At 42.7% G+C, this 18,346-nt stretch overlaps 1 protein-coding gene across 8 annotated transcripts in view; it reads right to left on the reverse strand.

The window, feature by feature from the left end:
* The window catches only part of LOC147100392 (opioid-binding protein/cell adhesion molecule-like), a 1,212,876-nt gene that overhangs the window by 908,549 nt on the left and 285,981 nt on the right, over positions 1–18,346 (reverse strand). The window contains exon 1 of one of the 8 annotated variants that reach the window (XM_085968061.1): positions 12,849–12,913. The exons of the other annotated variants lie outside the window; for them this stretch is intronic. Within the exon in view, the coding sequence (XP_085824187.1) occupies positions 12,849–12,898 (50 nt within the window). The 5' untranslated portion in view covers positions 12,899–12,913. Of the gene's footprint in view, positions 1–12,848; positions 12,914–18,346 lie in introns of those variants that run through there. 8 annotated transcript variants of the gene reach the window in all.

The raw sequence follows: 18,346 nt of genomic DNA on the forward strand, positions 1-18,346 counted from the left end.
TTTCTACCCCTTACTCCTGTTTTAACATTAAATTCCTTTACAAAAAATGGTTCCACATGCAGCCTTTGTTTAGAATGACATTCCAACATTACATAAACAATAAATCATTCGAGCTCTAAATTAACTTTGCAACTTTCAACCTGCACAATAATGCTTGAACGGAGTCTTCTTCGGAACAACCAGAATGATTGCAACTATGTCAAAAAGATCATGGGGTAGAACACCTCCGAACCACAAGAAAAGGACACACCGACCTGATTGCTCCAGACCCTTCAAAGACTTGCACTCGTGGGCCTGTGTAAAGGCCCACGGATCCCAGGGGCACATGCGGTTCGCAAAGGTCCCTGGGATCACGTGGACCAACCCAACCAAAGACAAAGGGGGATTCCTATTATGCTTATGGGGAATTCCATTTATGTACGGGACCCCATAAGCATAATAGAAATCACCTAAAAAATGTTTCACAGCACTTGAATAAAAAGTGCTCAAAATTAATTAAAATACAATTAAATTTAATACTTAAAACAAAAATTTAATTTTTTGACAAATAAATTTAAACATTCTTCAAGGGGCCAAGAACAACCTAAACTAATTTTAAAGGTTTTTGTATGCTTAAATCATTTAAACAATATTTTAATATTTATTTAAACCCTTACACTGGTAAAAGAAGGCCTTACGCCTGCTGTTACCAGGCGTAAGAGTTTTGTGGGCAGTCGCTGGGCAATAGTTGGGCAAACAGCCCAAATCTCCGCCAGCGAATGTCCATTTCCCGGGGATGCGGATGATCTGCTAAGCAGAATCTTGACAGATCGCAAGTTCCGGGTTTTCATGCATGCGCATCGCATGTGGAAACCCGGAACATGCAGGGCACGTAGGACGGCATTCGCCGTCACAGGCCCCGGAAAATCCAGGCCCACATTTCATTTATTTCAGGAGCAGTCAAGAGGGCCTATCATCTTCAGAAATGTTATGCACCTATTCCTATCCATTTTTAGGTATTTGTCCTCCCCACTTTAGGTTCCTCAAGCAAAACATCATTCCACAGCTCGGGGGCAGGGGGAAATTAGTAACTATTCTGCTCATGTAACTGGGGTATGTGCAAGCAGCAGAAGTTAATTCTCTCGCAGATAGTGTTGAGTCATGGACAACAGCCAGCTCCTGGAGTTTGCCTGATTCCCTTATGACATCAAAGTCAGATAGATTTTTTTCCTGAATTGGCCACCTGGTTGATGGTCTTTTCATACCCTTGATTTTATGTTCGTTCCCTAGCCACCGACTCCATCCCTTTCCCTGGCATCTGTCTGAGGCTGAACCAGACTGTTCGCAACCTTGATGTCATATTTGACCATGAGATGAGCTTCCGACCACATGTCTGCACCATCACTAAGACTGCCTATTTCCACCTCCCTAACATCGCCCAACTCCGCCCCCTGCCTTAGCTCATCTGCTGCTGAAACCCTCATCCATGCTTTTGTTACCTCTAGAATTGACTATTCCAATGCACACCTTGCCAGCATCCCACGTTCTATCCTCACCCATTCACCCATCACCCCTGTGCTCATAGACCTACAATGGCTCCCAGTTGAGCAATGCCTCGATTTTAAAATTCTCATCCTTGTTTTCAAATCCCTCCATGGCCTCAGCCCTCCCCATCTCTGTACTCTCCTTCAGCCCCACAACCCCCCCCCCCCCGAGATCTCTGTGCTCCTCCAATTCTGGCCACTTCTGCATCCCCAATTTTAATTGCTCCACCATTGGCAACTGTGCCTTCAGCTGCCAAGGCCCCAAGCTCTGGAATTCCCTCCCTAAACCTCTCCACCTCTCTTTCTTACTAGATGCAGGAAAGATGTTCCCGATGGCGGGGGAGTCCAGAACCAGGGGTCACAGTCTAAAGATAAGGGGTAGGCCATTTAGGACTGAGATGAGGAGGAATTTCTTCACCCAGAGAGTGGTGAACCTGTGGAATTCTCTACCACAGAAGGCAGTTGAGGCCAATTTATAAATATATTCAAGAAGGAGTTAGATATATTTCTTAAGGCTAAAGGAATCAAGGGATATGGGGAGAAGGCACGGACAGGGTACTGAATTTGGATGATCAGCCATGATCTCATTGAATGGCGGAGCAGGCTCGAGGGGCCGAATGGCCTACTCCTGCTCCTATTTTTTATGTTTCTATGTTTCCTCCTGCAAGACGCTCCTTAAAACCTACCTCTTTGACCAGCCCTAATACCTCATTCTGCGGCTCGTTCTCAAATTTTGATCGATAACACTCCTGCGAAGTATCTTGGGACGTGGTACTACATTAAATACAAGTTGTTGTTGATGAAGGGCCCAAATCACCATAATACTGCTACATGAAAGCTGTTTTATAGGAACAAATAGACAATCCATTTTCAAGAAAGCTACTTGGTACATTGAATAAATATTTATAAACATGAGGCCATTACAATTCACCTCCAATTATTTTTTTCCATTTTATGTTTTTAGCATTGATAATACAGTGTATTGATTTTACTGAGAAACCACTCATAGGTACAGGGAATTGTCCCTCATATTTCACTGAGGCGCTCCACAGACGTGGCAATATTTCTTAAAGAATTTTTTTTAAATTCAGGTTGGTCATTAGTTTAGAATTTACCACTGTAGAACAGCAAGGCATGGATTAACTACCTAAAAGGGCATTTGCCCATTTTCAGGTCTTCCACATAAAGGTTTACAACATTTTAAAAAAGTCAGCATCAGTAGCAAGTCTTAAGTATCCTTCAATAAAATAACAAACCCAGAAACTACTAAATGAGTGTTGTATATATAAATTGAATACAGACATTGCTGTTTTATGACGGTAACTTGCCAGTAACTGGGTCACTGATTTTTAAGTGGACTGGAAATGAGAAACACTGGACTTGAAACAATGTGGTTATAGAAAAATAATTTATCGCTTTGTCCTCCATTAGATTTTTAACAGCATGTTGTAAACTTGAAGGCAAGAGAGAAGAGTGCTGTTTCACGCAAGCAACTGCTGGCCACCAAATTTATGGGCGGCACTTACAATTGGCAAGCAATTTTCTGTAACTACACATGTATCCAGCAGAGGGAGCCGAATCTTGGAGGTAAGACTATTGTTCAACATTTCACGTTCTTTTAGCTGGAATATAGAGCATCAGCAAATAATAATGTTGCTGGAAGAAAAACACAGAGATTGATCTTGCCAAAGTTGTGGACTAAGACATTAGATCACGCCTGCAAACGGGCGCGCAAGGGACACTGTGTTCGCTGTACAGGCCTGTTTATGTGGTCAATAGTCAGGTATGCGGCCAGCGCTACCTGCGCTACTTATTGGTGGCGCGCCTGTTTTGGGGGTGGGGTAAATCGGGCTTGACTGTTGCCTCTTAATGGCAACCAACACCTCTTAAACGGGAGGTGCACTCTGGCTTCAGACAACAGGGAAATACCATGAAAGATCTAAAATGGCTGGAAGAGGGAAGAAGTACAGAGTGGGCACCCAGGTACTGAGAGGCATCTTTGAAGGCCCTGGTCCAGGCTGTCAACAGAGAGATTCTGTTCCACCTGGCGGGCAGAATGCCCTCCAGGCAACACCAGTGCTGCCAGTTTGAAGAGATCGCTGAGGAGGTCAATGCCAGGTGCTTCTCTCCCAGGACATGACTGCAATGCAGAAAAAAGTTCCATAACCTCACCAGATTTGTGAAGGTAAAAATCTTACCCCTCTCATTAATTACTCTCTCCTCACACCTGCAGTCAAATGACTCGCAACATTCCCTCCCCGCTTCCCTGCACTCTCCGACATTCACTGTACCACATTTTTCTCCACCTCCTCTTGTTCCTTCTCACACTCTGCACTTCCTACTCTCACCACTATTGCAAGTCTCAATTCGCCACACCTCACAAGGCTGTCACTTCTCGTGCCGAGCCAGAGAAGTGCTGAGGCGCAGTTAGAGAGTGATTTTTGTTTTGTAAGAGAGATGAGAGCATGCCTGCTCCCCCGCCACCCAATCTGCCAGTGCCCTTGTTAGTGTCACACATCCAGCTGGGCCAGACCGTCCCAGCCCACGTTGAGATGCTGCAGCCAAGTCTTCAAGGCCTAGAACTGCTCGAGATCGCCTAACACGGTCATCGGAAATGTCTTCAAGGAACCTCAGCAGCTTCCACCTCTCAAGCTGTAGCCACTAGGGAAACACTTGTTAGGATCACTAGAATAGGTAAATGAACACAAAGACAGGTACAAAGTGGTTGCACAAGGGTGATTCTTAATTATTCCTGTTAATAATTAGACACAAATGGAATGGAGTTGTTGGACTTTTTTCTGCATTTGTTGTTAATATTTATACTGAAGTGAGGGCAAGACCCATAATGCTGGAATGAAGGAAGGCAATTGGATGGTGGTAGCAAGAATGGTGGTGAGGTGGTGTGCAGGACTGTTGGTGTAAAGGGGATGGGAGGAATGGTTCCTGTGAAGCAATCTTGGATATGTTGCTATGTCAGAGCTCTGACAGTCGATGCTGCTGATGCACTTCCTCCTGCATTTCTTGCTGCCAAGGTGGTGGTGTAGTATTCAGAACACAACCACAAATCTCGATACATAGAAACATAGAAGATAGGAGCAGGAGTAGGCCATTCGGCCCCTCGAGCCTGCTCCGCCATTCAATGAGGTCATGGCTGATCATCCAAATTCAGTACCCTGCTCCTGCCTTCTCTCCATATCCCTTGATCCCTTTAGCCTTAAGAAATATATCCAACCCCTTCTTGAATATATTTAATGAATTGGCCTCTACTGCCTTCTTTGGCAGAGAATTCCACAGGTTCACCACTCTCTGGGTGAAGAAATTCCTCCTCATCTCTGTCCTAAATGGCTTACCCCTTATCCTTAGACTGTGACCCCTGGTTCTGGACTCCCCGACCATCGGGAACATCCTTCCAGCATCTAGTTTGTCTAGTCCTGTTAGAATTTTATAAGTTTCGATGAGATCCCCTCTCATTCTTCTAAACTCCAGCGAGTACAAGCCCAATCGACCCAATCTCTCCTCATACGTCATTCCTGCCATCCCAGGTATCAGCCTGGTGAATCTTTGCTGCACTCCTTCCATGGCAAGAACATCCTTCCTCAGATAAGGCAACCAAAACTGCACACAATACTCAAGATACACAGTCAAGGCTGTACTGCAAGGATCCTCCCCAATAGTGCAAGCAGTGGAAGTGTTGCTTAAGCACAGCCGATGGTTTTCTCAATGATATTTCTGGTGACAGCATGACTGGACAGCTGCAGGGTGAATGAGTCATTACTGCTACCAAGAAACATGGCACAGCCTGACATTCATTGTCATCTCAAACAAGTTGGACGGTGAGGGAGTGGAATCCCTTTCTATTCAGAAAGCTGTGAGGATAGTGATGGGGAGCACACAAGACAATCTATGACCCCTTGGACCCTGGGGAAGCTTGCAATGTGGGCGAAGCTTGGTGCTCTGCCCATTGAGAAAGTGATGTAGGTGTTCCTCCTGGTGTAGATGGCCTCAGTGACCTCCCGGATACAGCGGTGTGCAGTAAACAGGGAGATATTGCTGATATCACCTACTGCAGCCTGGAAGGAGCTTGTTGCCTAACATGGACAGCCACAGACAGTGCTGTCCATGCACTGGTTTAAGGCTCTAGTTGTGGCTGTAGGACATAGCTCAGTGGTAGTCTCCTTGATGGAGCAAATGTGTCTGAAAAATTGCTCCTCAGTGAAGTTGAGGTAGGGGAAGTTCTCCCTGGAGACCCACTGTGGATATGGCCTCCAATGCAGTGCCCTCTTCCTCCCTCTTGCCCCAGCAGCTTCTGTCCACTTCTACCTTCTGTGCTACTCCGCTTTGTGCTCCAGTCGAAAAGCAGACATGCCAGCCTACCCGTGACTGCAATAAAATTGTGTTCAATGCAAACAAAAGCAGTACAGCACCAGCAAATACTTGTTAGCAGTCTTACAATTCAGTTGTAGAATGCCGAAAATAGGCAAAGAAGATCAAGAAGTTAACCAGCAGCCTAAAAGGACAAACAGTAACTAAGTTGTATAGAGTGGATGACCCCTTTAAACAGCACTACTGCAGGGTCCTTGCTACCTGTTAGCGCCATATTTAGATATAGTAATGAGCATTTTTATTATTTCCAGCATGTGCCCTGAATGCCTGCAGTGGAGCCCGATCTAGTATGGTGGGCGGTGCACTTCCAGCATGGAATGAACATGTGCACGCCGGCCACCACGATCCAATTTGTATGCTATGGTTTCTCTTGTTAATCTTTCAACCAGTTTGACAGACACACACACACACACACACACACACAAGCACTCATCATCACAGGTAGTTGGCTGACTGATATTTAAATCTGATGTTCTCTTTCCTCCTTTAAGACGCTCCATAAAACCTACCTCTCATCTGCCCGAATATCTCATGTGGATTGGTGTCAAATTTTGTTTGATAACGCTCCTGTGAAGCGCCTTGGGACGTTTTACTACGTTTAAGGTGCTATATATAAATGCAAGTTGTTTTTATTGTTGTTGATGTACAGCTCGGCCATGGTCTAATTGAATGGTGGAACACGCTCAAGGAATTGAATGATCTACTCCTGTTCCTTTATAACAACTGCGCTGCCTTTCTGGACAAAAAGGCTATTTCATTTTTTAATACATTATCTGAGAATACCGTGATTTGGAAAATATGGTCAACTTCTTAAATTCATAAAATAATACTTTTCAATATCATTAGACATTGAGAAGATGTTATTTTCATTAAATGTGCATACACTGAAAGTTTCAAAGAAACCGAGTACTAAAGGAGTTAAGTGATAATTCTCATCCTTGTTGTCAGATCCCTCCATGGCCTCGCCCCTTCCTATCTCTGTAATCTTCTCGAGTCCCACAACCCTCCGAGCTATCTGCACTGCTCTAACTCTGGCCTCTTGAGCATCCCCAATTTTAATTGCTCCATCATCGGTGGCCGTGCCATCAGCTGTCAAGGCCCCAAGCTCTGGAATTCCCTCCATAAACCTCTCTGCCTCTCTTTGCTTCTTTAAGATGCTCCTTAAAACCTACCTCTTTCTCCCTTAATATCTCATTCTGGCTCGATGTCAAGCTTTGTTTTGTAAGGCTGCTGTGAATGCCTTGTGATGTTTTACTTGGTTAAAGCTGCTATATAAATACGAGTTGCTGTTGTTGATATATTTAAAATTTAACAAAAAGGCAGTTGTGAACATAGTCTCACTTGTTCTCTTGACCTGCACTCCTCTTTTCATTCACAGCAGACCCTGGGAAACAATTTGACATCTAACTGTGAAGGAAATTCTCCAGAAGATACTACACTGCTGCGCATTTTAAGGTGATGACTCATTACACACAATGTCTAATGCCTGAAAATAAATGAGTTCTCTAACCACAAAATCCATTGTTTCATGCAGCTTTGTACAATAAACTACTTCCAATAACTTACTGCAGCTTCAAATCAGAATTTACAATGTGATTTTTTTTTGCTTAATAAAGCTTTGGTAACTGCATATATTTCATCATAATTATGGCCAGGGAAAAGTGAGATTTTCATTGTTCCAAAGGACAGTCTCTCCTTCCAAAGCTGCTGCTGGCCTTCGGAGGTTGCAGAACACTATGCATGACCTGAAATACGCTTGCACCAAAATATGCAATAACGGCACTTTTTTGTGTGACATTACCAGTCTAATTGGCACACATTAGATACTTAACTATACATCATGGATGGCACTACAGCTGGAGGCTTTAAACCTCTAAAGATTCAGCCAGCATCTGAGGTTTAAAGAAGCATTGTTATTTGGAATTTCTGCCCAGAAATTACTGAGGTAAAACAAACTGCCTGCTGGGCAGTGTCCAACATGTGACTGCAGTGGGAGTTTGCTGCAATCATTTTTTTTTTAACTAAAGTGATTAAGCTGTATAATCATAACACAATTTTCTATATTAAAACTGCTCATTTTGGGGCTTCTCTTTTTGTTTTAAAATTCCTTCCCTATACTTCTCTCACACTATTCACTGAACAGAATCGCAAGGCAACAACTTGATTCTACGTCTGTATCAATGGCACTCAATTTCTCTGCACTTGAGGGTGTATACAAGTAACATAGAAACATAGAAGATAGGAGCAGGAGTAGGCCATTTGGCCCCTCGAGCCTGCTCCGCCGTTCAATGAGATCATGGCTGATCATCCAAATTCAGTACCCCTTGATCCCTTTTGTCTTGTTTTGCACACTTTGTACAAAAATAATAAATTGCAGGACAACGGAGTATTACAATTTAAACTCTTTTAATGAAGCATCAGGTCTGTGAACTCATACAGCACAGCACCGTGTGGACAAGATGGAGTCAGGACCCCCTGGGTCTTCTAAACAATAGCAGTTACAGATGCCTGCAGGCCAATGACAACTCAGCATGTGATCACGTGAATATAATAGGTATTCCTTACAGATGCCTGCAGGCCAATGATAAATCAATATGCAAATGTTACACCTTTAGCCTTAAGAAATATATCTAACTCCTTCGAATTGTTTACCCCCCACTCACTTTGAGAAGCTGTCTCACCTCATCTGCCTCTCTTCCACTGTGGGGACTGGAACTCACTTTCTGAAAAATCACATGGACAAACCCTCCATCACTACATGAATGGCAGACTGGGGCAATGGCGAGCTAGACCAAACCCACCATTGTACTAATAACTCTTCCAAAACAACAATTTTGCAAACATTCCAGGAGACTTGCAGGCCACTGCCATTAGTGACATAAAGAACAAATTTCCCAGTTCCAAATAGGCATTGTAATTGGTTATTCTCACCAATGGAAGCTATTGTAGACAATTCTTGTGGCCAGGAGATAATAAACTAACATCTGGGGTTTCAATCCAACGACAGGGACTTCAATTCTACAGTTATTGCCTCTCAAACTCGGCCATCAAAGTTGTGAAAAGGTTTTATCAGTCCTCAACTAGACTGCAAGATGGACTGTAATGTGACAGCAAGATATTCTTTCAAGGGAACATGGCAAAATGCCAAAGCTAGCTCATAGAATGCTGCCCATGGACTGGCATTAAGAATGGTCAAGACCATACTATCCTTCCAGCTGCAGGAAGCAATACAGTGGCTAAACCTGCAGACTAACAAAGAAAAACATTGGGAATAAAACTTTAAATCTACTTTCCTGTGGAAACTAGAGGGGATATCCATCTAGTACAATTGTGCTGTAATTATCAATGCTCTACCCTTATGGAAACAGATTCTGTCCTTTTCCTCAAAACCTTTCCTTCATGTCAATATAAATTTCAGTCACTACTTTTATTGATTGCAATCTCTGGATTTCATAAAATAAAACATCAACAAGTACAAGCTGCTCAGGTTTTGAAAAGCCCAAATTTCCCCTATTCATTCCCTACAGATGCCATTACTGTTAATCGTAAATGACCCTTTTCATTATACATGTACAGTCTAAGCACACATTGTACGCTTAAAGCAGCTGGTAATGTATCCACATCTCACCCGTACAAATGTTAATCTCTTCATTACTCATTTTAAAAAAGTTTAAGGTTTCATACTTGACTAATTGCTGCAGTGTTGCTGTTGCAAATGAAATACCTGTACTTATGAATTCATCCTTCCCTGAAGGTCCCATTATTGTAAATAAATAATGAAACATATTTTTGTTAAATGGAATTGCTGCAATATAATTAAATGGTATAAAGATCCATTCATAGAGTACAATTTTAGAGTTAAGGAAAAGAATACTAAATATCATAAAGAAGAATGTTAGAGGATTCTATCTGTTTACAATAGCAAATGCGAACCAAGTTACCATGGCAGAGTAACAGGCAGCCAGGAGCTCTGCAAAAACATTGCTGCTATGTTTTTGTAATCACATTGGTGAAACACTCTACAGTACCAACAGGTCAGCTTGTTACACACAAGTACACTTCAGGAATGCAGTAAAGAATTTGAAGTCCACGAAATGTAAATTTAAATTGACTCAAGGGAAAGAGAAACTTGAGCTCAACGCATTTTATGAGAAGAGTAAAACTCAAGAAATATAACTGAAGATGGGTGAAGAGATTAAATACCATCTGCATTGTTATTTTTAAATGAAAAATAAGAACCTATACTTGTTACCATTTATTCAGAAGTAATGGTGTTCAGCTTCTCCAGTGACTTTGTGGGTAAATATATTGCGGAGTGCGGCACTGAACTACACAGAATAGCGAAGTCCCCAGAATTGGTCTCTGGTTTGTACCAAGTTAGCTCATTTCAACCATTAACAGCAACAGGTTTCAGGAATTGGCTTGGATGTCCTCAAGTCATCATTCCCACGACTCACAGATCACAGAAATCACAGAAACCCCACAGTGCAGATAGAGGCCATTTCGGCCCATCGAGCCTGCACCGACACATATCCCACCCGATCCCCGTAACCCCTACACCAACACCAACACATATCCCAGTAACCCCACGTATTTAATCCCCCTAACACTAAGGGTCAATTTATCATAGCCAATCATCCTAACCCGCACATCTTTGGACTGTGGGAGGAAACCGGAGCACCCGGAGGAAACCCACGCAAACACGGGGAGAATGTGCAAACTCCACACAGACAGTCACCCGAGGCCGGATTCGAACCCGGGTCCCTGGCGCTGTGAGGCAACAGTGCTAACCACTATGCCACCGTGCTGCTTGCTATTCAATGGCCTCTGCGACCAAATGCAACTACAACTGTAGAAAATCTATATGGCTTTATGGTGATGTAGTAACAATCTTAATTCGCAGGCAGAGCATTATCAAAGCAATGTCATATCAACTCTGCCTGGTAGGCTTTCAGCACCACAGTACATGAACATCAGGTAGAATTAATCACTCGCTAATGTTCTTGTATAGCATGCAATATAATTTTACATAATATAAATTGTTTGGACAGTACAGGGAGATGACACAAGCTTCAATTTGATTAAAAGTAAAGGAAAATCAATAATTCAAATGGTTAATTTATTGCACGGTTTAAATTATAAAAACCTTACAACTATGTAAATGTGTTCAAATGTCATCCAACTGTTTCTGTATTAGATCACTGTATATTTTGCATTTTATTCCTTCCTTGCATTTATTAAACTGCTGACTATACTTCCTGAAAATCTGCTTTCATAACGGATAACAGATGGCCCTGCTTAACTGCCAATGTCAATCACTCACTGATCTGATCGACAAATCAATAGGTCACAGCTCGATGATTGACTGAGGCTCAGGCAAAATGTCAGCAACTTGAAAAAAACATTCCCAGGGATTTGTGAAAGGTTCTATTTCTCGGAGATGTTTAACAAATATGTATAACGCATCAAATATAAATTTAAATGTTAAAGGTCAGAAGCAGACAGATACGTTATATAGCACAAGCAAATCAACCTTTTTAGCATACTGTGTGTCTATTTTTTGGGTGATTTTTGTGCTCAAAGTAAAGAATGTGAGAAACAAATACGTTTGGCATTCAGTGTCAGCATCAAACAATCCCAGGTTAAAGATATCACAAACCATATACAGCATGAAGATTCTTCATCCTTTGTACCAATGTCAGAAAGCACTGACAACTGCACAAGTGAGACGGTGCATGTTCCCACACTAGTTGTCCTTTGGTCTACCTGACTGAAATTGCCAATTTATACCACTTCTTTTAAATTTTGTGTTTGAGGCCCTTGCCCGCTTGGTTTGGGTAGGGACTGCCCAAACTCATTTCAGTTAAGATCCTTAAAGAAAACTCGCAATCCCTTTCGTCTGGGCTAGATTCAGATCAGTGTCCAGGACTGAAAGGACAATGTGCCATTCAATGTCAACAGTTTGCTTTCTAAATATCCACCGTGCTTCAGGAAAGTCTATTGCAGGTAAATACTTTCTTCACAGTAGCACATGCATGTTTTCCACAAAAGTACCATAAAATGGCAAAACATGTTCAGTAGACATGGTGATAGAAGCTGCTTCATATGGGCAACTCTTGGAAACTTTTATTTTAACCTGGCCAAAGTAGTCGTGATGGCCCTGACATTTACAGGGAGGGAGCGGGAGACTGTTTTGCATTAGGGAAACCCGGAAGAATAGATTTTCCTCATGTCTGCTGAACTTAATGGCCGAAGCCAGCGGGGGGAGATCGGAAGGGCCGGGAGAGATCGGAGGCCGTAGCCAGGGCGCAGAGGAGGCAGGGAGGAATCGGGAAGACCATGGGGTGGGGGTGGGGGAGGAATTGTGGCTCAGACGGGGTGGGGGGGGTTAGAGATCGTGGCTCGGGGAGAGAGATCGTGGCTCGGGGAGAGAGATCGTGGCCCGGGGAGAGAGATCGTGGCCCGATCGTGGGGCTGGTTTACAGGCAAGCTTGGTGGGGGCCGAGAATGCACTCCTACTCTTCCTGTTTCACAAGCTGGAAAGGCACTTTTTTTAAATTTTATTTATTGATGGGATGTGGGCGTCGCTGGCTAGGCCTGCATTTAGTGCCCATCCCTAATTGCCCTTGAGAAGATGGTGGTGAGCCGCCTTCTTGAACCGCTGCAGTCCATATGATGTAGCTGCTGGATCCATCAGTCCTCGCCTCCCTTTAGCTGCCAGGTTTCCCGAGGCCTGGGAAACCAAGCCAGCCAGCATTAAACATAAAATGCAGAAAAAAAAACGGAGAGGCATGCAGCCTTATTAAAATAGTTAAACGAGCGGCCGGCCTCCTGGGAGCAGGGTGTTTGTCGGCCCCTCATCCCGCCTCTGTTAAAACTGGAAGGGTTGGGTTTGGGATTGAGATTTTTAACATTTTAACATCCCACCCAACGCAAACTCACCCATTTTGTGGGGTTACAATTCCCCGGTTGTGTCCATAAACATGTAGCATTACTATTTAAAGTAAGAAAAGACAATTAAAAATGATGGGCCAAATTACAGTTCGGAGAAACAAATAAAAAGCATCAAGTAGAGTAAGCATTATGCAAAAAGAGGTGGAAAAAGTGGATAAGCATAGGTTCACATGAATTAACAGTTTAAATGCAGTAGATCAGAACACATGGCTGGTAATGTGAAGTCCTGTTAAGACTCTTATCGTGCTTTCCATCAAAATTCCTCCAACTGTGAATGGGATACGCTTTGTACTAACTGTTTCTACAAACATTGCACGAGACAACTGGAGATCAATTTATCCAAAAAGGTGCACTTGTAGAGTTCCAGGACTTTGACCCAGTGACATTGAAGGAACGGCAATATATGCCCAAATTAGGATGGTGTGTGACTTGGCAAGGGAACTTGGCGATGATAGTACTCCTGCTGCATTTGTCCTTCTAGGTGGTGGCGGTCGTGGGTTTAATAGAGAGTATTCCATCATACTCCTTGACATGAATCAGTCATTCATGAAAGAAAGACTTATGAAATAATACTGAGCAGCCTACGGGTGGCGCTGTCCAGGGAGAGTATAAATACTCGGGCACGGGCCCAGCTTGCGCAGGACATTCTTAACAGGAACTAGTGAAGGACACAACTAGACCTCCATGTTGTAAAACAGTTGATTAAAGCTTTGTTTAATGCTTAGACCAAGTGCCTAGTAATTTTCCTACGTCAGTCCTGACTTGTGCCTTGTAGGTGGTAGAGAGGCTTTGGGGAGTCAGGATTATGCAGATGAACAAATGTGCTTGCGATCACCCAAATCCTCCACTGTCGAGTCATTGATGAAATTTGACATGTCCTTGAAACAGTGCAACTTGGTGTCTCAATCTGCATTGCTGTGAACTTAAGAATGAATGTCATTGCGCCTCAATCAAAACTGAAATTTGATCATGAGTGGAAGATAATGTAGGATCAGTATCATAGCAGGAGATTTTCTGCTGAATACCACGTCGACATCTCGACTGAATCATCAAAAAAAGGATACAATCTAAGTGATTGGGAACACGTCACCAAAATAGTGAATACACATGTTCTGCACTTACCAACATTTTTCTAGAGGATACCCAGATTATGTTTGGCTACCATTCACAGCACTCCAAAAAGTAAGCACAAGTCTGTAAATGCTCCTCTTAATCGGAGAGAGTGTGCAGAATTTACTACACTGGGACATTTTCCAAGACCAGATGGACATTAGCAGATCATGATGCCCGGCATTGTCTTACACCACGTAAAGAGGACACGTCAAGGAGCAATGTAAAGTAAGTAGTCGAGTACTCAATCTAAACTGGAATCTACAGGGATCTCGAATAGAATACAATTCAGTGGATGCAACTGATAAATGTTCTTGATTATTCTAATGACATAACAGCAGGTGTGATCATTCTTCATCAGATATGGTATTTTGGATCCATTCTGTGGGATGGGCCCACTACTCCCTGATTCAATTTTCCATACAGCATCAGACATAAAAGTCCATCATGTTCAAAACTCCACCTGGCCTCAGATGACCTTGAATCACCACATGGCTGACATAATTAATGGTGCACTACTTTGATTACAATTCTCCTCAGATGTACCACCAGCATCCTTTCACAGTACCACCTTCGCTTCACAGCAAAACACTGGAGAATGTTAATTTTCTTCCATCTCATTTAGATTGCTGTTCTGCCATCCTTACCATCTGCTCTGTTCATAAATGTGACTAATAATTGATCATTTACCAGTTCCTCCCCCATCATATACGTTGGGACCAGATATTGCTGCCTTTCATCTGACTGGGAAGGAATTCGAGCCCTTAAATGCTTTACAGAAGAGCAAACTGAATCAAAAGCAATACAAAAGTGGGTGTCTTGCAGCTGGGAGAGGGATGTTAGATTGCTCGGTTTCCTGTATAATTAAAATATGGTGAAACTGAAGCTTTAATTAAACCGCTCTGCATATCAATGTCTGAGTTCCTGGATATTTAAAACATTTAACTCCAACAATTTAACTTGACTTTCAAACCCAAACTGCCAAGTCATCTGATTGGCTATGCAAATTAAACTAACCAGTTAAAACAAAAATCCAGTTGTCAGATTCAATGCCAGTCTAAATGGGAAGTTCTCTGCTGCCAAATTGAGCTGTTACTGATTGTGGGATCCATGTCACTCAATGTCCAATTTGACCTGAATGTAACAACAATGCTGCTGACTTGTTAAAAATGGTTCACTAACATTTTTTGAAGGTCACATCCATTTCCCTCCCTTATCCTGCTTCAGTCAACTATAAAACCGAAACATTCACCACCTGCCAGTCGGAAGCGAGTTACTTTTTAAGCTCTAATAAACCTGAAAAAACATACAACTCAACGGCTTGCAAATAATATTTTAACCCCTCCTCCCCCTTTGTCCATTGTTTATTCTTTTTGCCTCCTGCATCTGGTCTGTTGTGGCTGTTAACTATATTAACTAGTGTCAAAAACACTATTTAATCCCTTACAAAATAAATGTTACTGGTTCAGGTTCAAATTACAATTTCTATCAGTTCAAAAAAATCTTACTTGCCAGAAAATTACTTTAAAAACATTTCTCCACTGTTGGTTAAATAAATTAATCCTCTTTTAATACGCTTATATAACTGCTTTCCATCAAAATTCTTCCACTGAGTCAGACACTCTGAACTAACCTTATAATATATAAATGCTGCCTAACACAATTGGAGATCCAAAAAGGTGCAGTTGTAGAGATCAGGTCAAGTTCTCCCAATTTTTCCACCTTCTTCCCAGTCAAGTGAAAATGAATGAAAGTTGCACAAAGGGTTTGAATGTCGGAGGGTTTGAATTCAAAATTGGTTTTGTTGGGTGGGAGACCAATACAGGAAACTCTCGATTTACCGGCACCTAAATAACCGAAAACCTCTGTTAACCGGCAAAATTCAGGAGTAGGTTCAGGTAAGTTTTACTTCATATTAGTGGCCGGTCCTGGATCTGTGGCTGTGCAATCGGGGTTCCTGCGCTACAGGGATGCTTGGTCTGTGGCTGGGGTTCTTGCACCTGTTGCTAAGCAACAGGGAAGCCTGGATTTGTTGCTGTGTACGGAGCTCTCGTACCTTTTAACTATACCTCTCTGTAATCCGGACTTTTTGATAAACCGGCACCACACCGGTCCCGTCGGTGCCGGATAAAAAAGAGTTTCCTGTACACTCTTGCTGGATTCCATCTCAAGCAATTTGGTTATTCGTTAAGCACAATCCAACTGTAATTAAAGTTAGAAGCATTGATCAGGTAGATATTCACACAATTGACCTGAAAGGAAAGGTTCTGCAAACAAAATATTGTAATGTATGTGTTTGCTATTTTATGTTTGCTGTTGATTGATCATATAAACCCTATCAATAATCTATCCAATCAAATTGGTGCTAGGAGCATGAGTCATGCTTTCAAATAGTTTGAGAATTTGGCCTGGATTTTGCGGGGCGGATGACAGTGTACGCTTCATAAGCCCGCAGAATGGCCCCGCGAGTCCTGGGTTTCCGCATGCGCTGTGCACACGCAAAAACCCAGAAATTGCGATCTGTATAGTTACTCCTTGACAGATTGTCCGCACGCGCCCCAAAAAACACTTTAGCTGGCGCAGAGTTGAGCTATTTGTCCAACTACTGCCCACAAAACCCTATGCCTGGTAAAAGCAGGCATAGGGCCTGCTTTTACCAATGTAAGGGTTAAAATAAATGTTAAATTAAAATTTGAAAAATGATTAAAACATTTAAAATTAGTTCATGTAAATTTACATTTTTTTTAAAATTACTTTTCAAAAAATAAGTGTTTTATTTTAAATGTTTAATCAAAGGGATTTTAATTAATTTTGAATATGGGAATATTTATTTTTTATTAGAATTGTGTTAATTATTTATTTATTTGGGGATTTCTCGAAGCTTACGGGGATTCCGGTCGTAAATGGAATCCACATAAGCTTATGAGGAATCTTCCTTTCTAATTGGTTGGCCTGACCCACGTGATCCCAGGGACGCTTCCGAACTGCCTGCGTCCCTGGGATCCGTGGGCCTTTACGCAGGCGTGCGCCTGGAGGCCCAGGACCCAAAGACTCATAGGGCAGGATTTTCATTGTGCTGTGGAGTTGGGATTGGAGGCATGGGGGGGGGGTTAAAATCCCCAAATCGGGGGTCCCGACCCCATCCCTCACCCAAACCCACCTCCATGCCAGTTTCAAAGGAAGCGGGTACCCGCCCCGCACTGGGACTCGCCTACCCGAGGTGGGAAGGGATTAGTGCCAATTAACTGCCTGTTAACCGGTAGTTAACAAGCAGTGTTTAGCCTAATCCCTATTTTTGATGTTGAAGTGTGGGATTCCCGACGGCTCCAAACCACACCAAGTTAGAGGAGGTGGGCTGTCGGGTTGAAGGACTTGGAGGGGTCGAGATGTCGGTGTTCAGGTGAGTGATGTGTGCATGAGTGCAAAGGTAAGTGTGTTTGGTGTGTCTAAAGTGATTAAATAAGTTTTACATACCTTTTCTTACCTTTTCAGCCTTCCTTCCTTTAGGTTCCGGGAGTCGCTCATCTCACCAGCACAGAAAGCAGAATTGCTGCGAACTGTCAAAAGTGACAGCCTTCAGCTTACTGTGCAGGAGAGATTTCTAACTGAGTCTGTGGAGAAGGACTCAGGTTAGAAGTAAGACTGTCAGTGTTTGACAGCTTCAAACAGCTGTGAAACACTGATATTTCATCTGTCAAAAGCTCTTGACAGATTAAATTTCAGTCTGTGACGTCACCTGTTGTTGGGTGGCCCTTAATTGGCCTGCTGAGCCCGCTGGGCTCAACAAGGTCAATCAAGTTAAAATCGCATGGATTGGCCGCATCTCGATGGAGGCGGGACTACAACTCCGAAAGTTGTAGTCCCGCCTCCAACCCGACTCCTGAGTTAAATTCCTGCCCATAAGCTCTGGAGCCACCAGGTACTTTCGTATTTTGTTTCGGGTCAGAGGCGTACTCCAGAGGTACGCCTCCGACCACAAATTTCGACCCAATGTTGTCTATATGTATTGCATGAAAAGGAATCTAGTGCAGCCTGCATCCATGGTCTCCAGCAGTAATTAAGATATAAGTAGCACAGGTATTGTGTTACAGTACATTAAGAGGCACTGCATATTATTTAGCTGTAAGATGGCAATGTATAGATAGAAACAAGGATTCACTCATTGTGCACAAAGTTGAACTGGTTACAAAAGGAAACCTGTTGCAGACAGCTGCCGAAACATTTTTTTTTCAATAACAGAAAAATAGCTTAAGTATTTTGAGTGATTGAAAATGTTCATTAAATTTCAATTTATCATATCCACTCCAGAAATAATACATTGATCGAGTTAAACAAGTGCTTTGGTATTTACATATTGGCTGTTCAGTTTAAGCTGT

This window comes from Somniosus microcephalus, chromosome 26 (genome assembly GCF_052327205.1).
Source record: "Somniosus microcephalus isolate GS21.2 chromosome 26, FLI_Smic_1.0, whole genome shotgun sequence".
NCBI classification, from domain to species: domain Eukaryota; kingdom Metazoa; phylum Chordata; class Chondrichthyes; order Squaliformes; family Somniosidae; genus Somniosus; species Somniosus microcephalus.